At 39.6% G+C, this 24,173-nt stretch overlaps 2 protein-coding genes across 6 annotated transcripts in view; one reads left to right on the forward strand and one right to left on the reverse strand.

The window, feature by feature from the left end:
• The window catches only part of IPCEF1 (interaction protein for cytohesin exchange factors 1), a 165,003-nt gene that overhangs the window by 97,874 nt on the left and 42,956 nt on the right, over window positions 1-24,173 (forward strand). For all 5 annotated transcript variants that reach the window (XM_047769880.1, XM_047769879.1, XM_047769881.1 and 2 more), the window contains 3 exons: window positions 15,117-15,190; window positions 16,639-16,710; window positions 23,408-23,466. In XM_047769880.1, coding sequence (XP_047625836.1) covers window positions 15,117-15,190; window positions 16,639-16,710; window positions 23,408-23,466 — 205 coding nt within the window. The remainder of the gene's footprint in view (window positions 1-15,116; window positions 15,191-16,638; window positions 16,711-23,407; window positions 23,467-24,173) is intronic.
• Window positions 1-24,173, reverse strand: part of OPRM1 (opioid receptor mu 1) — a 170,563-nt gene that overhangs the window by 7,177 nt on the left and 139,213 nt on the right. The gene's annotated exons all lie outside the window — the stretch shown is intronic.

Raw genomic sequence — 24,173 nt, forward strand, 5'->3', positions numbered from 1 at the left:
ATGAGATGATTTATGAACTATGGGCTCCCAATTTATTTGATCTCTATGTTCATTTTTTAAACCAACAACCAGCTTCTGAGTGCATCTGGAACAAAATTCCAGTATTTAAAAACGTTTCTTCGGTGAAGACAATTCAAACCACTTAAATAAAATTGATGAACTCTTTGCCAACATGTGTTTCTAGAATTTGTATGGGGAAGGACACGTCGAAGGATGACAGGTCTACACAGGGGAAAAGAGCAGCAATTCTTTTTTTTTTTTTGTCTTTGCCTTTTCTAGGGCCACTCCCCAGCATATGGAGGTGCCCAGGCTAGGGGTCGAATCGGAGCTGTAGCTGCCGGCCTACACCAGAGCCACAGCAGCTCGGGATCCGAGCCGCGTCTGCAACCCACACCACAGCTCACGGCAATGCCGGATCCTGAACCCACTGAGCAAGGCCGGGGATCAAACCTGCAACCTCATGGTTCTCAGGTGGATTCGTTAACCACTGCGCCACAACGGGAACTCCCAGCAGTTCTTTTTCAGGAGCTGTCAGTGAGCAGTTTACACAAGATGATGACCTGGGTGGAAGGGGTAAACGGGACTGTTTAGGTACCACTGGCAAATCTCAACCCAGGAATGATCTGAGGACTTCGTAAATTCTGTTACTTCCCTCATTATAATTTCAGGTATGGGGAGAAGATCTCTAAACAGATGTTTTATTTGGTTTAATTTATTCGTTGTCTACAATGCTATTACCATATTCTGGCATTTATTTTTCTTGGTGGGCCCCAGAATGTTAGTTCTGAAATATCTTTATGACGGGGCAGTCAGGAACTGAGGCAGGCTGTTTCTGAATAACTTCTACATTCACTAAACATTTGCTAAATGTTGCTTCATTCACACAGGGTGGGAGCAATCGCTTAGGTTAACGATATCATTTCCCTTTAAATTCTTTCCAAACTTCTCACAAGTAATTGTGAAACAGTGAGGCTGTGACATTTTTCATTTCTTCTTAGGAGGCAGCGGTGTGCTCAGGGGTTAATGGGGACGCCAGGGTTAATGGCCCAGGTCGGGCTCTATCAGAGGTCACAGCGGAGACTGACATACCCAGTCAGGAGGATGTAACATTACCCTCTCTCCCTGGGCGGTGGGCCGAGCATGGCACTTTCATTGACATTTCTACAACCTTTGTTTTGCTTTATCTTTGGTGGAATCCAGCTTCTTTCTTCTTGGAAATTTATATAGTTTTTTTTTCTTTTTATGGCCACACCTGTGGCATATGGAAGTTCCCAGTTGAATTGGAGCTGCAGCTGCCAGGCTACACCACGGCCACAGCAACACCGGATCTGTGCTGCATCTGTGACCTGTGCCATAGCTCACAGCAGTGCCAGATCCCTGAGCAAGTCCGTGAGACCGCGTCCTCATGGACAATATATTGGGTTCTTAACCAGCTGAGCCCAAACGGGAACTCCTAAATAATTTTTAAAAATACCTTAAGTGGAGTTCCCGTCGTGGCGCAGTGGTTAACGAATCCGACTAGGAACCATGAGGTTGCGGGTTCGGTCCCTGCCCTTGCTCAGTGGGTTAACGATCCGGCGTTGCCATGAGCTGTGGTGTAGGTTGCAGACGCGGCTCGGATCCTGTGTTGCTGTGGCTCTGGCGTAGGCTGGCGGCTACAGCTCCGATTGGACCCCTAGCCTGGGAACCTCCATATGCCGCGGGAGCGGCCCAAGAAATAGCAACAACAACAACAACAAAAAAAGAGACAGAAAGACAAAAGCCAAAAAAAAAAAAAATACCTTAAGTAATTAAGAAAATGCTTTAGAGTTCCCTGGCGGCTTAGCAGGTTAAGGCTTTGGTGGTGTGACTGCTGTGGCCCTGGCTCCTGCTGTGGCATGGATTTGATCCCTGGCCTTGGAACTTCCACATGCCGTGGGCTTGGCCAAAAAAGACAATTGTTTAAAATAGCTCATCAATATAGAGGCCAGCAGGCTATTCAGATCATTTACTTATTTAAATGGATCATGATCTAACCACCTTGATGTGATCACTGTAAACATTTCGGTGTGTGTATGGGCTTCCAAACCTTTCCTTATGTTTTCCAAAAAGAAAATTATCCTGTGCATGAAATTGTAACTTGATTTCCTCACTGAGAAAATATATTATCAACATATTTTCATATCCATGCGTATATAGCCACAACATCATTTCCAATGGCTGTGTTACATGTGGATATATCGTAGCTTATCAGTACCTAGAATTTGAGGGTAGAAATCCTGTTATGTTAAAATCCTTTCTAGCTAATAGAATAGACAAACACACACATACTACATTGACTATAAAGCGACTATTTATATTTGTATGTGTGTTTACTATATGCATGTTTCTATAATTATTGGTGTCTATAAATGTAATTGGTGGAGGTGTGTGTATATGTAACGCAGTCATTCTATTAAGCAAGAAGGCAGGAAGGTGGGTTTTGCCAGCATGATGTAAAGGACGAATGTCACTGGGATTCTAGTCCTGCCCTTTTCTACTAAACTGCACTGTCCTAGGTCGGTGATGTAACTTTGTATGCTTCCATTTTCTGACAAGTACACTTTGACCAAGAATGCTACCCCTACGTAATTCAGAGTGATTTTGAGAAGGTCAAATGCATATTAAGGCAATATTTAAAAAATCACCAGGAATAGATAGGAATAAAGGCAATTTTATATACTCTCACTCTCTCTTTTTTTTTTAACGACTGCACCTGCGGCACATGAAAGTTCCCAGGTTAGGGGCTGAATTGAAGCTGCAGCCTCAGGCCTATGCCACAGCCCCACCAACCCTGGATCCCAGCTGCAACTGCGACCTATGCCATAGCTTGTGGCAATGCTGGATCTTTAACTCACTGAGCAGGGCCCGGGATCGAACCTGCATCTTCATGGACACTATGTCAGGCTCTTTACCTGCTGAGCCACAATGGGAACTCCTGTTCTTTAGATGAAATGTGCTTGCACACTGTTTTGGTTTTAGGATGTGGAAGACTTGTGCTGAGGATTTTCAAACAGCAGGAATTTTTTTTGCGGGGGGGAGGGCATGGCTACCATGCGTTAGAGATTCTCAAAGTATACCTGCTGACCCTGTGTAAAGGGTGACTTTAAGCCATGAAACAGAAAAGTGAATTAGGAGGCTCTCTGGGGGGCTCTACAGGACAGTAGTTCCTAACCTGGAGGAGGAGATGAAGTAACACGTGGTTTGGTGACGGAGGCTGTGCATGAATTTTCCAAGCGATAGCATGAGAAGTGGCCCATGGGATGAGCTGAACTTTTGGTTAGATGTGAGCATTTTCCTGAGACGTCTTTATTGGAAGATTTACCATCCCTCTGGAGCAAGCTTTTTAAGGGCCAAGGGCCCTTCTGTAGACAAGCTAACTGATAAATTCATCTGGCATCATTCTGCTGTGTTTAGACTCCCATAAAGCATGGTTCAAGAACATTTGAAAAGAAGCTATGCAGTGGAAATATAAAACGTTTTATGTATATATGGTGTATATATATATATATACACACATACCACTAATTGATATATATATGGTATACATATTATATATATATATGTATGTACTGATTTGTTTTTAAAGGAATCAGAATTTAGAACTTGTTTGAAACAATGTCTTCAAAGAGGACACAGGGAAATGACAGGCTATAGTTGAGGATGTCCCTGGGTTCAGACTCAGGAGGACGGGTGCTACGCTGATGCTGCAGCCCCTTGACAGCTAAGGCCAACTGCCCACTCTCTCTGGGCCTCCTCCTTCCCGCTAAGCAGGACCGTGCACAGCGGGCTATGCCCCGGGAAGGAGGCGGTGCTCGCGGACAGCATGTGCTCCTCACGGAGGTGCAGCCCGATGAAACCTACTGTGGCAAATGCATTCTCGTCCTTCACTGACAAAGAATGCTTTTCAGAGTAGTAGCTTACCATTGCTTAAAATTTATTTTTAAAAAACTGCCGAGAACTCCACATACCACGACATTTCCCATCTTAACCATCTTTAAGGGTACAGATCAGTGGCATTCATAAGTACAGTCACATTGTTCTGCAGCCGTCGCCAGGACTCTTATCATCTTACAAAACTGCAACACTGTCCTCCCTAAACAATAGCTCACTGCTCCTTCCTCCCTCCATTCCTGGCAACGACCATTCTACTTTGTCTTTACCAAATGTGACTTCTCTGGCAGCCCGTATCTTTGGAATCAAGCAGTATTTGTCCTTTTGTGACTCACTTGTTTCACTGAGCATACTGTCTTCAGGGTTCCTTGTGTCATGTGTTAGAATGTCCTTCCTTTTTAAGGCTAATTCCTGGGCCATATGCTAATCCTATTTGTAATTCTTTGAGGAACTGCCGTGCTGATTCTATCTGGTGACCATTTTACATTCCCATCAAAGGTGCACAAGAGTTGCCTTTTCTCTGCATTCTCACTAGCATTTGTTATGTCCTTTTTGTTGTTCTTTTTTTTTTTTTTTTTTTTTGGGGATAGTTAGCCGTACTAGTGAGTGTGGGGTAGTGTCTCATTGTGGTTTTGATTAGCATTTCCCTAATGATTTAGGTACCGTGAACATCTTTCATGTGCCTTTTGGCCATTAATATATCTTTGGAAAAGTATCTTCCCCCATTTGGGGTTGTTTTGTTGTGGCTGAGTAGTACCTTAATGGCACTCGTGAAACTCAGGAAAAAAGTCTGAAGAGATTTGAAAGTGTCTAAAATATTGGAAGGTTTAATATGCACTTGTGTGAAGGTGCAATTATGTTCTCTGCTGTGATTTTGCAAGAACTAAAGTTATTTTTTATTTCTCCTGAGTTTCTAATTTTGGAACATATGCACCAGATTTTAATTTTTCTTAAATTATATTCTTCTACTTGCTTTTAACTTACTCCTGATCTAACCATCGATAGTAGATGAAATTTATTGGGAAGCAAGAGATGTAATTTATTCTGTAATAGTGAGATTTAATACAATTCCTTCCTATTCATTTAAAACTTTTCCATCTTGTGTACTGCTTTTTTCCTTTTCTTTTTCTGCCCATGTTGCTAAAGAGACCCACTCTAAGAAGAGGAAGGTGATAGGATCTCTAGGATTTTAAGGCTTCTGGAAGACTGGTGGAAAATGAGACTGGATGGGGCAGGTCATGCATGGCCTTGTATGCTAAGGCTTGTGCCCATGGGGAGGGTTTTATATGCAAAAAATTCTTTTTTCCACCTTAATTGTTTTTGAAAAGGATACTTCAGAAGATATTTCAGACGAGAGCAGGTGTGTTCAGGGTGGTATGGCCATAGACCAGCAGATATTTTAGAAGATAATGGCTCTCTTTGTATGTCACACGACCAGAGAGTTCACTAGTAAACTTTGTTTAAAATATGATCTCACAGGGAGAGAATGGAAGGATGCAAGTAAGAATGGCTAGCTAGGAGAGCTCACTTACAAATCATCGAGTAAGATGCCAGGCTCTTCTTGGTCACCACTTAGATGTGACCTAATATGATATTGAGGTAGTCATATATGCTCAGGTGATTTTTAAAAAGGAGATAATGAAGAGGCCTTTAGTGCTGAGCAGATGCGCTGTTCGTGTGCAGGAACCATGAGTAGGCACATTTTCTGTGAGAGGGATATAGCATCTTGGTTTGGGTTTCCCAGAAGCAGACCCTGAGAAGAGAATTTGGGTGCAAGTCCTTTATTTGGGAAGTGATACCGGAAATACTTGAAAAGGGAATGAAGAAGTGAGAAAGGGTGGATAAAGGTCTCCGAGGTGAGAAAATTAGGATGGTGGGTCCCTCTGCCTGGGTCACTGGCTGAAGGCTTGTCCTGGGGACAGGGATTCCTGAGCACCTCTTCCCAGGTGGACGTGGAAGCAGGCAGCCAGAGAAGCCTTCCCACGAGAGGTGCAAGGCTGGCAGTGAAGTCTGGCCAGTGGACGGCAGGTGATCAGGATGAGGGCAGGTGGCTGGGTCACCACAGCATCCGCTACAAGGGGTCTGCTTCCTTCCAGAGCCCCTTTGCTCTCCGCCTGTTGGAGCCTCAGCCTCTTCAGAGCCATCAACAGCTTCAATCCATTTTTATACTCGTGCCAGGAATCTGTGTGTTTTAGGAAACCAGGCTTTTCTGGTTATTAGTCACGAACACTTACCCAATGTTTTCTGTGGAAGAACATCTATTTCTCAGCATTTGTAAGAGGTCCCTTTGGATTAAAATGTCATTGTATTCATAATGTAATTCTAGATAAACCCAAATGCAGTATCATTTTAAGAAAAGCCGACTCCAGAGAATGTATGAAGGCTATAGTGAGTTGGCTAGCATTATCGTTCTCCAGAGAAGTCAAAATATTTTTTACAGCGATTAATCTGACTCAGAGAAGACAAAGAGCGTTGAGAGACAGAAACAGCTATTCAGAAGGCGCAGCTGACCGTGGACAGAATGAAAACCTTATTTAATTCACCTTTGTCTTTCTGGGTCCTTCCTTCTTTTTTCACTTTCTTTCCATTTCTTTCCCAAGTTCTTATCGTTAATAATACAGTCTTAAATTAGGTAGAGCGCTGACGATGTTACGGTATTACATAGATTCATGTTAGCTCTGGCTAGCCTTAAGATGCTGCTTGGATCCACCACGTGGATGCCGATCCTAGAGGTTAAGTGCTCTGCTTAAACTACACAGAAAGTAGCTTGTTTCCAGATATGCTGCCTCCAAATCCAGGGTTCTTTCTTCCGGGCTGTCCATCAATTGCAGTTTTTTCTTCTAGTTCAGATCCTGGTTGAGAGTGAAGAAATTCTTGTTTAGAATCATTTAACTGACTTCTGGGTTCTGGTCTGAGTTTTGTCACTCAAAGGACATCATAGAACTTTTCTATTTTATAATGCCAGCCTACTTTGCGGTCTAGGTTAAAAACTGTTACATTTCATAAATTCTGACACTTACACAGGATTCATTTTCCTGTAAAGGCTAAGATGATAGTACCTAGATGGCATCTTGCTTAGCACTGAATAAGTGTTCGGTATTATTAGATGTTACTCTAGATTATTGTGATTGTATTTCTTAAAAGGGTTTCTAGCATTCCCACTGCCAGGACTTCTGAAATGGGGAAGAAACAAAACAAGACAAAGCGAAACAAAAGATCTTTGTTCCCTCTTCCCTTGCAGTGCTTGTCAGAGTCCAGTGCTAATAAGCTTAGCTCTCTGCCTGCAGGCCCAGGTAATACTTGTAGAATGGAAATTGCCTTGGTGTATAGTCTTCTGAAGTTCTTTCCTGAAAGGAAGAGGAAGTTGCTTATCAGAGCAAAGCAGCATCACATGTCTATTATCTGGTGAGAAGGAGGAATGCTTTGGAATTCAGGCAATTTTTTGAGGGGAAGAAAAGCTATTAAAACTATCTAAAAATAATGGCAATGTCATGACTAAAAGCTCTTGACTGCAGTCCACTAATTATAGTTCAAATTCTGTGCTCCAAGTTCTCTTAGCGTAATTATCATTCGTGTGGGGTTATGTCACCACGTTTATATTCAGTCTGGCTCATTTGTCTCTATTTGTTTATAATTTTGTCAACTGCTTCTTTTTTGTTTGTTTTAGTTTATTTATTTTTTCATAAAAATCATTTACCCAATTCCAAAGTCAAAACTATGTAACAAATTACAACCAGGTTAAGTCTTGCTTTCATGCCTGTTCCTCTACCCTCTTTCCGCCCTTTGTTTGTTTTTGTTTTATTTTTCTACTGTTTCTTTTTACAAATATAGGCAAGTATGTATACTGAGGCATACTCTATCTCTCTTTGCTTACACAAAAGTAGCATACTGTATCCATTGTACTGTACTTACTGTTTCTCTTGCTTGGTTCTGGAGATTACTCTGCATGCATCTGTGTCCTTTTTCATGGTTGTTCACTGCATGCGTATGCCTTAGTTTGTTCAACTGTCCTTGGAAGATAAACATTTGGATCCTTTACCATCTTCTATTCTGCAAATAATGTTGCAGTGCCTCTGCCACTCCACATATTTGTATTTGGGACAGATCCCAGAAGTGGAATTTCTGGGTCAAAGGGTAAGTGCATTTTTGCTAATTACTGCTCACTTTCCTTCCACTGGGTTCCATTTTGCATTACCACCAACAGCGTGTGGAATGACTATTTCTCCGTAGAAGTAGAACTTTAAAAATTGATTTCATCTTTTCTTTTCTTTCATCTCAGTTTATTTTTACCTTGTATTTTAGAGGATTTAATTCAGATTTCTCTAGGTGTCAGGGCAGAACTGAGCAAATTACAGATTTCTTTGGAGAAATGGAATTTTGCAGCTTCTCCTGATTCTGATATTCATTGGGTAACTTCACTTAAATTTATTTAAAGTAATTCCAAGAATGTTAAACCCATATTCACGCATAAATGCAAAAGCATATTACAAAGAAGCCTATATTTTTAAACTTATTTTCCCTTGAATTTAAGATTCTATTCATCTGAAGACCTATAATTTATTTAATAACTGGATTTTTTGGGGGGGAAATGATACAATGAATATACATATAGATTCTAAGTTGCCTCTTGATTTCAGAATTATTGAAGTGTAAAAAATCTGGTTTCTTAAAATCAAGGAAATAGGATTTCACTAAGAAGAGAGATGTAATTCTGCTTTTTATTTTAAACTATGAAGTACACAATAATTCCCTGTATTATACTTCATTTGTTTCTGCTTTGATCTTCTTTGACCTGCTTAGTCTCTGAAATACATATATCACTCATTTTTCTAGGTTTGCTCTTCTATAGTTCTGACATATGTAGATCCCTAATAAGTGATTTTGCCTATTTTGCAAGGTTCTGTAGTGGAAAAAGCCAAACTGTATTGATGGCAATAAACACTTATTTTGCATTTAAATATTAAAATTTGGTGTCCTCTTTTAATTAATTTTTAAAGTATATGTCTGAGTGTGGCAAATTCTATGTAAAATACTTTTGACTCAAACATTTCTGTAGTTCCAAATTGAAGCAAATGAGAAATATTAACCCACTTTTCTGTGTTAAGTTGGAACAGATCATATTGATTTATCAACAGGATCATCAGAGGACTCATATTTTACCTTCTTTCAGGTCTTTCTGATAGCCAAACAGGAGAGCTTTCATTCATAGATTTTTTTTTTTCACTCCCCAAACATATCATGTATCTCATGTTTTTAAAAACAGCTTTATTGAAATATATTTTACCTATCATAAAAATCACCCTATTCAAATTTATAATTCAGTAATCTTTGTTAAATTTATTGTGATGAGCTATCCTAATAAATCAGCTTTAAATCATTTTCATCATATAAAATGATGATGAAAATCCTTTATGCCTATTTACAGTCAATTTCCATTCCTACCTTCAACTCCAGACAACCACTATTCAGCTTTCTGGCTCTATAGATTTGCCTTTTCTCTACATTTTATATAAAGGAATCATGTAATATTAGGTGGTTTCTTATGTCCGCCTTTTACTTAGCATTAGGTTTTCAAGATTCTTCCATGTTTTAGCACGCATCAGTTGTTCACTAAACAATATTCCATTGTAAGTATATCCCACACTATTATTTACCAGTTGATGGATATTTAGATTGTTTCCAGTTTTTGGCTATTATGAATAATGCTGCTATAAATATCTGCATGCAAATTTCTGTGTGGGTTTATGCTTTCATTTCTCTTGATTTGATACCTAAGAATAGAATTTCTGGGTTGTGTGTTAATTATATGTTTATATTGTTTAGAAACACCAAACTTGTTTCCAAAGTGGTTTCTGCATCTCATTTTAGCACATTTTTTATTGTCAGAGGAAAAAGACCATGTTTCTGTCATTTAGTCATTCATAAAACTCATTTCTTTATTTCCAGTGTTGAACACCTACCTTGTCCCAAGAATAATTATATAGCTGTAAATGACAAAACTATTTCCTTCAAGGTGCTTACAGTTTGTTGGAGAAATAGAGAAACTGCTAGATAACTAAATACAGTAAGAGAAGTATGGGAAGCAAAGCCCATCACTGATACTGGGCATAAAGAGAAGGGTACAAATTCCAGGCTCAAAGGAGCAGGGAAACGTTTTGGAGAAGGTCATACTTGTGATGATTCATGGAGACACATCTAGGGAAGTGAGGGAGGAAGGGCAGTAGGAGCAGAAGGCATCCTGCCCTGCTTGTAATTAGCATCCCTTTACCCAGATCAACTTTGCTTTGCTTCGTAGACATCATTGCCTACATTGTGCTTTGTAGGTTGTGCATCCATGTGTTGAGCTATTATCTCTTTTCTCCTTGATGGAAGAGATCTCTCTTGTCTACTGATGTAGCCCAAATATCAGACATGAACCTGACACAAAGAAAAGATACTCAGTAATTATTTGTTGAATAAATAACTGTATAACGCTAACAGTTTTGATAAAAATGTGTGTTTACTGCTGCCAAATAATACACCAAGTGCAGATGAAACTCCGCTGAGATGAACAAAATCAGAGATGCTGGGAAAAGTGGATGGATGGATACAGGAGGAGGAACAGCTTTGAGATTGTAGGATATCCTATCACAAAGTTTAAAAGCAGTGTCTTGCTTCAGAATTTAAGACTGTATTTGGTAAGACAAGTTTGCACAATGGCCAAAGGATGGTTTGATACTTCTGGCAAGAGAGTAAGATTTTTATTGCACGGAGAATTCAGAGAGAAAATTGCAGGTACCAATGCAGAATTTTCAAGTAACTTTTCAGAAAGTTAGGAATTATTGAAGAGGAAGGATGCCATTTGAGAAGATTATTTTTAGTTAATGAAATAAGGAACAAGGGATCTGAGAGGGTGGGAGGAGGGAAAGGAGGAGGAAGAGGAGAAAACTGTCATTTCCTTAGGGTTTTTCCAGTGTGATTGTCATTTTTGAGGTCTTTTTTGCAAGTCAAATAAGCAAAGAAAGTTTTTGACGCAGTTGCCTGTGATTTTGAATACAGCCTGAATGTCTTAGGTACAATGAAAAGGGCCTTTGCTCACAAAGGAAAGATTTACTGGGGAAACACTAAGATGTCCTTTATTCAAGTTTATTTAGGCTCTTATTTAAAGGAATCTCAGCCTTTTCCATTTTGGAGGAAAGGAATCCATTCAAATGAAGATTAAAACTCATTTCTTACATATATCTGTGTTTAGTTGTTCGTTGATTGACTTGTTATCATTTAAGATGGGCTTCTTAAACTGAAAATAAATTGTCTAGAGGCTAATAATGCTATAAATTGGTTGTCAATTCTAATTCAGCTTAGTGGAAGTTTTGTTTTTTCTGTGTTTTAATTTTTTGAGGCAGCTTACTTTTGGTTGAGTAAGGAATGGGGACACCTGAGGAGATGATAGGGTATGATTAAGCAGGGATTGATCAGGAAGGCACTTTTATGCACTGCTAAGGCATTTAGACTTTATCAAAAAGCAGTTGAGAACCATGCAGGGATTTAATTTAAAAAGTTCAGACATGGAGTTCTGGTCATGGCTCAGCAGAAGTGAATCCAACTAGGAACCATGAGGTTGCGGGTTTGATCTCTGGCCTCGCTCGGTGGGTTAAGGATCCGGTGTTGCCTTGAGCTATGGTGTAGGTTGCAGACTCAGCTCGGATCTGGTGTTGCTGTGGCTGTGGTGTAGGCCAGCAGCTGTGGATCCGATTAGACCCCTAGCCTGGGAACCTCCATATGCCATGAGTGTGGCCCTAAAAAACAAAAGTTCAGACAGTGAAGATTTGCTGTAATTGTGACTTGGACACTAAATTGGAGGAAAAGACAGAATTACAGAGACGGATAATGGTTCAGAAGACTTTTCCATCAATTCAGGTCAAAATTAAAGGTGATCTGAAGGAGGTGGTAGATAGTGATGCACTGAAGAGCTGTGACAGATGTAGCAAAGATGCAGCTTAGAGATTACTTTCACGGATGCTGAGAAAAAGATTGCAGAGTCAAAGATGTCTTCCATACTCCCCTTTTGTTGGGCAACCAGATAGAAAGTGGTATCATTCATTGGAGAGGAGAACACAGGAGAAAGAGGAGCAGGCATTTTATGGAGTAAGGTAATGAGCCTGGTTTTGGATCTGTCACTCTTGGGGAGAGTCTTAGTTTGCAATGCCAAAGCAAAATACCATGGACTGGGTGGCTTAAACAACAAATATTTGTTCCTCAGAATTCTGCAGGCTGGGAAGTCCAAGATCAAGTTTTCTGGTGGCTTCCAAGTCTGTAGGACTTCTTTCTGGTTGGAGATAGCTGCTTTCTTGCCATATCCTTAGATGGAGGAGGAGCAGGGAGGAGCAGGTCTCTTCCTGTTCTTACAAGGGCACCAATACCATCACAGGGGCTTCACCCTTATGATGTCATCTAAACCTAATGACTGCTCAAAGGCCCCACCTCCAAATGTCATCACATTGGAGTTTAGGGCTTCAACATACGAATTTGTGATGGGGAGAGGCACAAATATTAGGTCCGTAACAGGGAACCTGTGGAATAGCCATCGAATTAGGTACACTAACTAGGCAGTTGGATCTTGGGACAGGAGCACCAGAATTGAAATGAGTTTAGGTATAGGTTTTGGATGCATGCACAATGGTTATACATGCAGCCATGGCAGTGTGTATGCACCCCTACAGAGAGTATTGGAATGAGAAGAGAGTAGGTCTGTGGTTAGAAACCTGGAAAATCCTGAGATTTAAGAGACAGGTTGGAGAAGAAGACCATATGAAAGAAAACAAGGAATAGTTAGAGGAGAAGGGTGGGTGCAAAAATATGTTGTCAGAAAAGCAAGTTATGAGGCATTTCGGGGCTGGGGTATGGATGGACTGTACTGTCAATTCCGAGAGTTCAGTTAAGTGAGGGCTGAAAAGTGTAGATGGGATTTAGCAACATGAAAATCGTTGGGGTTCATGGTAACTACCCTTCCTGTGGAATAGTGGGCATAGAAATGAATGAGGGAAGGAAGTAGAAACAAATGGTGACCATCAATTGTTTTATTCTTTCTAAAATAACTATATGAATTTATATTGAAATGCCTTAGCATAACAAAGTTTTTTTTTTTTTTTTTGATTGTGATGAAATTCACATGAGATTTACCCATTTTTTTGAGTGAGCAGTTCAGGAATATTTCATATCCTTACAGTGCCCTGTAATCACCTTCTCTATCTAGTTCCAAATCATTTTCATCACACGCAAAGGAAAACTCATACCCATTAAGCAGTTACTCCCTATGCCCCACTCTTCCCAGGCCCCAGCAACTGCTAATCTGTGTTTGGTCTCTATGGATTTATTTATTATGGATATTTCATATAAATGAATCGCACCATACATCATCTTTTGTGTCTAACTTCTTTCACTTTGCATAATGTTCTGGAGTTCATCCACGTTGTAGCCTATATCGGTACGTCCTTTGTTTTCATGGCTGAATAATATTCCATTGTATGGCTACACAACCACTTGTTTATCTGCTGATGGGCATTTGGACTGTTTCCATCTTTTGGTCACTGTGAATAATGCTGTTGTGAACAGGCACGTACGTGTATTTATTTGAGTACCATTTTCACTTCTTTTGGGGTTATGTATCTAAGAGTAGGACTGATGGAGCCTAACATAGTTTTTCAAAACTATACTTTTATATAATGCTGAATCCACAAGAAGCACTGTGCATGGTAGGAAAATTGACTTACCCGGTCTATGCTCTTCAAGTACTTCACATTCTCTTTGAGGTAGGATTGGCGACATCACCATCTGGTAATTAAGCAGCTCAGCAAAAAATAGATAAGTTGAAAGAAAAAACACGTATAATTTTTAAAGAAGGAAATGACTTTTGAAATTGAGTTTTGAGTCTTATAAAAAGAAAGCACTTCAAGCGAAGAGTTTAGATAAGTTGACTTGAGGGGCGAGAAGACAGGACGAGCCTCGGGTTGGAAGGTTCGCCGTGTAATTTTTCCGAGCAAAGAGTGCAAGTTGCACTCTCATTGGCCGTAAGGGAGAGAAACGCAGATGAAGAAGTGAATGATGAGCACCCATGGTGCTAACTTAGTAGGTAACTGACCTTATAAATTAAGATTGTATTTTCAAAATCAATTTTTACCAGAGCTCCCACATGGCTCAGCAGGTTAAGGATCCAGTGTTTTCACTGCTGTGGTGCAGGTTTGCTCTCTGGCCCGGGAACTTCCGCATGCCACGGATGCAGCCAAAAACACAACAAAATAAAAAATCAATTTTTACTCATCACCAATAACCACGGACTCATTTATGGTAATCTCGTGGATTGTATTTCTCCACTCAGGAGACCCCAGTGTAGATGGAAGACTCGAGTTCTGTCTATGACAATCCATCCTCCTTGTGGTCCACTTAAATTTTATTCATAGAGAAAAGGACGAGACATTCTTAGAGAAGTGGAGCAATGGTTACATTTTCTATAAAAATTTTGATGTTTTAAAGTGGCGTTCATGCCTTAAAAGTGCTATTTTCCTCCACAGTTTTTCCTTTATAGAAAGACCCTTAGGAAGTGACTAGGGAACCAGGGTTTCCCAAGACGTGGCTCTGTGAGTTAATCCCCAAGGAACTGCCTAAAGACTTGGGAGAGGAAATAGTGTTTGTTGAATATCTGTTAAGTGTTTTATTTGTCTGAGCTCATTTAATTCTTATAACAACTGGTAAGTGGTAGGTCTGTGATAAGAACCTTGATTTGCTGACTCCAGAGTTAGGCTTCTGTTTACCATATAATAGGATGCTAATTGGGTCCATTATCTGTGCCTGTGGCTCACTAGAGAAGTAGCTTGAGAAAGATGCTGAGGATGGCTGTGGGCTCAGCAGGAAGTAGAGCTCTGATAGGTTCTCTCTGATATTTGCCTGGAGGATGAGAAGTTGGGAAGGTCCTATGTGTGCCATACAAGGGCTGTCCCTAAACTGTGTCATGCTATTTCTCAGGGAAAGATTCTGGATAATTTATCAGCAATATCATTTTTTTTTCTTATAAAATGTGCATCTGGGATAAGTCCAAAGCTGATTGGAAAGGTATCTTTTGATACTCTTCCATTTCGTTTATACTGCTTCTCTTCAACATATATGATCTCAATAAGGAAACTGCTGCCATTGACACATTTATTCATGTTTGTGGTGTGTATTTGTTTCAGGCAGAGAAAGCTGATGGATTTATCAACCTGCCTGATTTCACTGTAGAGAGGGCGTCTGAATGCAAGAAAAAGCAGTAAGTTCTCTATCATTTTCTGCAAAACTCTGAGCCAGGATAACTCCTTTATCATGCTCCTCAAGTGATAGGGTGATTTGGAAGTTAACGATAGTGACATTCCAATATCTGAGAATTTTGACTTTATAGGGTGGTACTCCAAATGATAACAGAAGCTTTTAACCTCTTGTTTTCTGGAATTTCATTGTGTGGAGCAGATGGATTTTAAAACCCCACCGAGCCCTGGCATGGCATGCTGTTAAGGACTGTGTCTGTGATCCAGTGAAAAACAAGCTGCTGTCCAGGATTGGCAGGGGGATCAGATGTTAAGGTTTTGTCCTTGCAAAGAGAATGTCTAGTAAAATAGGAGTCACCAGAGCTGAGAAGAGGATACAAGATCAGTTTCTTTTTCCTGTTTCCTGGAATGGTCAGGAGCATCCTTAAAATTGAATTTCCTGAGATATCTTAGACTGGGGGATTATAGCCTGATGTAATTTAAGTCCAAAAGATTTAAGAACCGATAGAAACCAAGCGTCACCAGCCCAGGGCTCTAGACCAGCTACCCAGACTCCCAGTCAAGGGCTCTTGCCCGTGACAGCATCCAGCTGCATTTTGAGTGTGTCCTTTTCACCTTTTACTTATTATTCTTTATTCTGATCTTGACATCTTTTCCTGTATTATTAGGAAGGGGCAGTTCCCTATGGACCTGTGTTCCTCGTAGCAGCAATTGATTAGCTTTTCTTAAAAAAAAAAGAAAAAAACCCCAGTGTTAGCTCTAAGTCTTTACCACTCTGGTGGAGCTGCGCGTATCCAGTGGTACGTGAGGTTGTGCTGATTCTCATGGTTTTCACCAAAGTGGTCATTTGCAAAAACTCTGCCCCACACTGCAGGACTTCCTGTCTAAATGGTAAAGGGGAAATACGTTGTTATCTTAAGTGTTTTATATTTTCTTTTAAACTAAGATGCTCCCTTATATTTTTCCTTTACTAATAAAGGGTAGCTTGAATAAGGTTTTTGATGGGTGGTTACAGTGTAGAAGTTTTATACTTGATTATTTTTCTATAAATACAATTATCGTGGATACTTGATGGAATTCAAATAAATAGTTTGCTTGAAGGAGTTGATCTGAGTATTTTGAAGTGACATGTCTATCACTTTATGTTTTCAAGTATTATCTCTTTATAGTAAAACAGTTAGCAAATGAAAAGAGTATGTCCACGTGTTTCAAATAGAAACTCTTGATCAGCCAAGACTTGGTACTGGTCTGGATATTCTGACATGATGAATTAATCCTCTGTTCTCTGCATAAAGTAGAAATTAGAAAATAAGTATTTAATATAATTATTTTTTTTGGTAAATTAACAAAGAAAGCAGATGAATTTATCATACTTATATTCGACTGTTTTACTTTCAAATCCATTGTTGACCACAGTGATGTCTAATTTATGTCTGTTTTTTCCCCCTTCAAGTGCTTTTAAGATCAGCCATCCACAGATCAAGACCTTTTATTTTGCAGCTGAGAATGTGCAGGAAATGAACCTGTAAGTAGAGAAAATTGCTAAATCCAGACTTTATGGGGATAGATTACTTTGGTCGGGTGTCTGAATTTTAAGCCTATGTTCATGTTGATTATTATTTTATTTATCGCCACTGCTTTAACGACGGATCTCCTTAGCAGTTGTAAAGGCTTCTTGCTTTCTTTTCTAGTACTTAGAAGCGTTTTGGAGAACTAGACAGATCAAAATGGCTGTTTTCGGAAGAAGGTAATACGTTTCTTCTGAGGGAACCACTAAGTGGAGGAAGGAATAGACAGAAGACATGATAAGAAATGGTTAAAATGGGAATCAGTATTGCAAGGAGAAAAGCTTGAAAGAATTATGTCACCAATCTCACAGCTTTCAGAATTCTATGTGGAAAATGTCTCTAGGACACGTCGTATATGCTGTGTGATTACCATGATGATTCATGCATTTACCATCCCTCAGCGTTCATCCTGGACATTTTGAAAAGTGTCTTTGTTTTGGAGTACATCTAATATAAAAATTTATTTCCCTAACTCCATTTCCTGTTTGTTGGGTTTAAATACGTGGCTATACAGGTAGAGTATTTTCTTCCCTGCAACATTCGCGCTTGGTTTAGATTACAGTGTGACCGCAATGGCTGTGTTATTTGAATGAGAGTATCTGTATTTGAGGTGCTTGAGGCATCAGGGGACATTCTATGTAAGTCCTATTCTCAGAATTTGGAGTGTCTCATTACTTGCACATAATTAACTAAAAATATGCATGTAGAGTACCTACGAGGTGCTCCCTTGTAGCGGATCCGGGGCGCTGGTAATGAAGCGCAGTCATAATCCCTCCACTCACAGAGTTTATGGTTTAACCTACTTTTATCTATTTATATTTTATGCCTATTTATCTATATATTTATACCATTTATCTATACCTATTAATTTCTTTATAAACATAATGATTTTCTAATCTATCTGCTGTAATTTCTCTTTGCCCTATTTTATTATTTTATCTTATTTTATTTTATTTTAATTTCGACACCCACGGCATATGGAAGTTACCTGGCTGCAACCTCTGCCACAGCTGTGGCAGTGCTGGATCTTTTAACCTTCTGTGCTGGACCAGGGATGGAACGTGGGTGTCCCCAGTGATCTGAGCCTCTGAGGTCAGATTCTTTACTCTCTGCACCACTGTGGGAACTCCTCTCCTTACCTTCTTGCTGTAGACACTTGAAAAAAGCTACTTTTCACTATACATGCATGATGAAGAGCGCACACACACACACACACACACCTCCTTAGATCACATCCCCAGGGAAGCCGCTTCTTGCTAGAAGCATTCTCATCTGCTCCCTAAATTTATCTCCTCACCACACATCTTCAGATGAGGACAGACTAACTCTTTACCACAGAAAGTTAATACGCCTGTGTGAGAAATAGCAAAGCAAGGTATTGACCAGGGAGTCTTCCAAACGAGTCTTTTATTTGCTTGGACCAAGAGAGAAGTAGTCTCTTTTTGATTTTAGCTCCCCCACCCCCCCCGCCCTGGCTTTTCTCAAGCATCTGAGAAAAATAACAGCAGATGCACAAAGGGAGACGATAAAAAACCTCACGGTCAAAGCTCTTTATTCCTCTTTTTATTTACGCTGGTAACTGAAGGTCTAGGTGTGTGGAAAGCCTAACGCCTTGCGGGGCAGTCCTTGGAGCATTTCGTAGTGAGCATCAGTCTGGAGCTGAGCTGTCCATCGATCCCAAGCGGTGCTTTCTGACCTTTAATGGTGCTGAAACAGTGCTGTGCTCAGAGCCCTCTCCCCCCTTGCATTGGCTCCTGCTGTGTCTGGATTCTCCCCAACACCTTCTCTATCTCCAGCTTCCTTCTGGTCCACAGCCTTCCCCTTCATCCCATGGCTGGTTCTTTCAAAGTTGTTCTGTTCTCTCCGACGACAAGCGGGAAGCGTAAGACTGCATTTACCACAAAAACAATGACTGCCAAGTGTTTTGTTACCTAGAGAATTTCTCCAGCTCCACAGCAAACACATTTTAAGCCAGTGCAAGTGTGAGACCCTTCCACAATTATTGGAAGCTGTTCTATTTCAGGCAGGTTGCTCTCTACACCACATAGCCCTGCCCACCCACTACTCCAGTTTTTTGTTTACATTTCTGGTCCATTTCTCTTCACTCTTCACATTCTCCCGTTGCAGAAAGCTGCTTATGGCAAGTACAGTTGCATGAGTATCAGCTACAGACTCTACCTATTTGGCTGTTAGCCCAAAGCCTTTTATAGTTATCAAAGTCAAGATCTCATCGCCTCTTTATGCCCAAAGATCTATTCATTTCACTTGAAACTATCTTAGTATTTGTTAATCTTTCCAGCTTGCAAACAAGGTGTGAACTGAAATTTGTACATGAGGTGGTATCCTGACCCCATATTTTTGAACCTCTTGGTGACCTCTGTAACTCAAAAGTTGTCCATCTGGCCACTCATAAGTAAACGGCCCATTCTGTCTGTGCCTGAATGTATCATGATTTTTAATTTGTAATATCATTACTAAGCTTTCTTATTCTGAAGATGATTTTTCTATAGCCAACAAGGCAGCATCTCTTTGGACCTGCAGATTCACTTCTTCTTTCTCCCACAAGACTATGCAGAGGATATTTAAGGGTTTGTTCTGCAATAATATCTGAAGAGCTTCCTTTGTTACTGATGAGGCCTGTTTAAATTGGTACATAATGTATCTGGGTATTTCTTAGTGAGAGGCAGAGATGCTGGGGAAGGAGGGGGTGGCATTTGGAGAGATGGGTCCTGTTTTAGAAATTTGCCTTCTTGGGAAACTGCATTTTTGGGTGGTGGCGTTTCAGGGATGGTGAAGGGACACATACTTAAGTGTAACAGAAGTGTGGTGCATTCTGCAGGGACCCTCAATTTACAAGTTCAGGGGTCAGTAATTAAGGGTAATGAAAGAGTTGGTTTCTAGCAAAGACTGAAGGTAGCTGCCTTTCCCAGACAGTGTTTGTAGGAAGACTCCTCTTGTTTGGTACATCAATTTCTTAACACTTGTGGGTCTTCTACGCACACATTCACATCGAGTTAACATAAAACAAACTCCCAGGAAACATCTGCCATCTTCTTTTATGTAAATGTAAGTCTTTTTGTGTATCTGAGCATCCTCCTATTTAGCCACAAATAGAAATTTTTCTACTCCCTGGATGTTTAAAAAAAAAGTTCCCAGCAAAGGAGGTGCTCTAAACCCACGGGTTCTAGAAGGAAAACAGTCAAACAAGACTCTAAACAATCACCAGTTTTTCCCAGCAAGTAACTGGTGTTGGCAATGAAAAGGATGTGAGATTGGGGTAAGGGCTGATAGGAATCTTTTCTTTGCCATTGATACTTTTCTGTTCTGTTCTATTTCTGGGAAAAGAACTTAGAAACAGCTTTTCTTGTTTCAGCTTTTATCGATTCATCTGTTTTTTGGTCTTGATGTGTTAAAAAAAGAATTTTGTCTATTTCACTTTGAGATGCTTTGGAGGGGGTTGGGTAACTTCCACAGTTATGAACTCACATTATAAACTAGAAATTAGTGAGCCATTCGATTCGCTTTGCCTGATCAGTTTTTAGAAATATACTTTTCATGGATTAGCAATGAGATCCAGCTGTGTAGCACTGGGAACTCTAGTCACTTATGATGGAGCATGATAATGGGAGAAAAAAGAATGTATATGTGTGTGTGTGACTGGGTCACCTTGCTGTACAGTAGAAAATTGACAGAACACTCTAAACCGGCTATAATGGAAAAAATAAAAACCATTAAAAAATAAAATGTACTTTCAAGTGTTTCTTTTAGATGAGTAATGCATACAACATATTCTTGTGAAAACCATGTGTAGTACTGAATACAGTGTTATGCAAAGTGGGAAATATAAAAGTATGCAAAGTGAAAACCTTCCCATACCCCCTACTTCTTTTACCTTCCAATTCAGCTTCTCTCCCTAAGATTAAGTCGCTTTTCACAATATGACTCTACACTTTCCTGATGCTTTTCTTTGCATAAGAATCATGCACCTATGCAAATATATAGTTTTGAAGGCCCATTGAATCAGGACAAACACGCTTTGTACTTGCTTTTTTCACTTAACAGTATGTCAGAAATTTTCAGGGTCATAACAAGCCCCGCCCCCCCCCCAAGCCCAGACTTTTTTTTTAAGCAGTTAAGAAAAATTTATTGAATTGTAGATTTGAAACTGCAAATATATACTTGACATTTTAAATCCAGAACTACCGTCACTAAGGTACCCTCTAGTAAAATTACTGGACTTCAAAGGAAAAAAAAAAAAACTCTGAACATTTTTTAAATATCTATTTTACAAAGAAAATACACCACAGCTCACGGCAATGCCAGATCCTTAACCCGATCTCACTCTTTTTATTAGCTTCTTTATAACATGGTGTTGGTAGAATTGTTACCATAACTTATCCATTTTCCTGTGAATGGACAATTATATTACATCAACCTTTTCTTTTTGCCATTGTAAGCCTTATTGAATTAATATTCTTCCATATTTGGAGTTCCCGTCGTGACTCAGTGGAAATGAATCTGACTAGTATCCATGAGGACACAGGCTTGATCTCTGGCTTCGCTCAGTGGGTTAAGGATCTGGCATTGCTGTTGCTGTGAGCTGTGCTGTAGGTGGCAATTGTGGCTCTGATTTGGTGTTGCTGTGGCTGTGGTGTAGCAGGCAGCTACAGCTCCAATTAGACCCTTAGCCTGGGAACCTCCATAGGCTGTGGGTGTGGCCCTAAAAGACAAAAAAAAAAAAATTCTTCCACATTTACTTATGTACATGAAGATGTGTTTTGTAGAATAGGCATTTATACTTAGACTTATTTGGTGAAGGGGATAGATATCTCTATTTTGAATAGTATCATCAAATTGCTTGCTGAGTATCAGCTGTACCAGATTTTCATGGTCAGCTGGACAAAGGATGAGAATGCTTCCTCCTAAAATCTAGAGATCAGTGATATTTAAAATGTTCATCAGTCTAGTGGTGAAAAATATTTTCCTGTGGTTGAATATGCATTTCCCAAAATACTATTAAGGCTGGGAATTTTTTCCATATAGTCATTAGTCATTTGTATTTTTTTTGGGGGGGGTGTCATTTTCTGTTTCTTTGTTTTTCTATTGAATCTTGATGAGCGTTCTGGGCCAAGGTATTGGTCTAGTTTTAAGTGGCCATTGAAGACTCATGTTTATCATATGCTAAAGGGGACTTCCTAAATAAGACTGGAGCTCATCTTCCTTCTTGTAAAAAGTCCTACCTCATTCATTAAAAAAATCAAAGTTATTTACACATTTCCTATTAAAAAAAAAATGGGTACAACAAGACCATGGCAGGTTGAGAGTTAGGTAAGGATTCCTAATTTGGTGACAATGACAGACTTGGGAATGTGCTTGCAATATTTATACTATGGTGGGGGTGTAGCATGCTAGATTGTTTATGAGGCATTACAGGATTAGAAGAAATAAAAAGTATAAGTGAATCAGTAAGAGAATAGCATCGTCATTTTGTTGATACTGATTGACCTAGGCTATTTATGTTTCAAAAAAGATGACTACACATTGTGGAATACATTATGGAATATTTTTTAAAAATAAAGAAAACTAGAAAGAAGTAGGAAATAATCACTTAGATTATCACTGTCCCAGAATAATATTTTCCCTTTAAATAGAAGGTTTTACAGCTAGGAATATATGAAATAGACACATTTGTATCTTTTAAAAATGTACATATAAGTTTCTAACTGAACCCTAGAAAAAGTTATAGTGGCCTGAAGTCATAAGCCAACTTGTGTTCTTTCAGGTTTGTCTAGCTCTGTTTTCATTACTGATGTGTAGTTGAAATTCACTGCCAATAAGATGGTAAATCAATAGAAGATGGGATATTGTCAATTTTTATTCTTACATAAATTTTTTTAGGGACTTAAAAATTTCCCCAGTTTAGGGATAGCTATGAAGCTCTGGCCAGATCTTTTTACTGACTGATATAAAGAGCTTGGTTTAAAAATAGACTATCTTCATTTTTTGTGTGTGAAATAAGCTTACATTTTAAGAATTAAAGAGCTGGAACTTTAAAAGGTCAAGTTCCTAAATTCATTTTGATGGTTACCAAAGGATTTCAAATACACAAGTGTAAAACATACATTCATTCATATATTTATAATCTCTAATGTAACTAGCTGGCCACTTCATTTTTTTCTTTCTTTTTTTTTGCGTTTTATGGCTGTGCCTGTGGCATATGGAGGTTCCCAGGTGAGGGGTCGAATTGGAGCTGTAGCCTCCAGCCTACGCCACAGCCACAGCAATGCGGGAACTGAGCTGCACCTGCAACCTACACCACAGCTCATGGCAATGCCAGATCCTTAACCCACTGAGCGAGGCCAGGGATTGAACCTGTGTCCTCATGGATGCTAGTCAGATTCGTTAACCACTGAGCCATGGTGGGAACTCCTCATTTTTTATCCAACAAAGAATGTACTGATTTCACAGTGCTATGAAACCAGAGGTCTTGGGATTCCATACTGCAAATTTGGAAATGTTTAGACTGACTCTGGCACCGTGATTTCGTTTCATTATAAAGGCTGTTATAAGACCTTCCTTTGGGGTCTAGGGTAAAGCTGAGTAGGTAGGGACCAATATCTCTGATCAAACATTTATTTTCTATTTGAATTTTAGGTGGTTAAGCAAGTTTGGATTAGCTGTAGTCCATCCTGAGTCCACTACAAAGGATGAAGGTATGTTCTCTTTTAAATTTCTGAAAATTTAACAAGAACATTGGGCTAGGGTAAAAATACAAGGTCAAGTTCTGTGCATAGTCTTGTTCTAATGAAACATATTTTGGCATTTAAAATCCTCTGAAAATATGTAGAGCAGACATAGTCCCATGGGCTCACCAACATGGAATAGAGTTTCTCATGCTGGCTAAGAATGCTTTTCACACTTCACCCACAGTTAGCAGCTGTAGGCTTCACTGATACCACCGCCAATTGCCAGTGCAAATGATTTTTTGCCCCACTTATGGAATTCTTACTCAGAGACATGATCTCGTCCTGATCTAGCAGATAACTTTCAGCCCACTGTTTCCTCTCTGATATTTTAGTATTTCCTCTAGGTGTGTGCTGAGACAAATTACCCTAAATTTGTACCAAGAGCCTGAATGTTAGATTGGGACAGATTGCCATATTTCTAGCTCAGTCTGTGGCTTTCAGGATTCAAATGTTCCAGGAGGCTAATTCTTCTTAAGGATGAAATTACTCCTTAATGTTGAGAAGAAAGAAGTTGAGGTGCCAGGGTCACAGAGCTGAGGCTATTCTGAAATGCTCAGAGCCACATAAAACCTGGGAATTGGAAGTAGGGAGTTATATCTTTGGATAACAAAATCATGATGTCATAAATTCAGAAATGGAAAAGTGGCAACTTGACTTAAAACCACAAGGAAGGA

This window comes from Phacochoerus africanus, chromosome 2 (assembly GCF_016906955.1).
Source record: "Phacochoerus africanus isolate WHEZ1 chromosome 2, ROS_Pafr_v1, whole genome shotgun sequence".
Classification (NCBI taxonomy): Eukaryota; Metazoa; Chordata; class Mammalia; order Artiodactyla; family Suidae; genus Phacochoerus; species Phacochoerus africanus.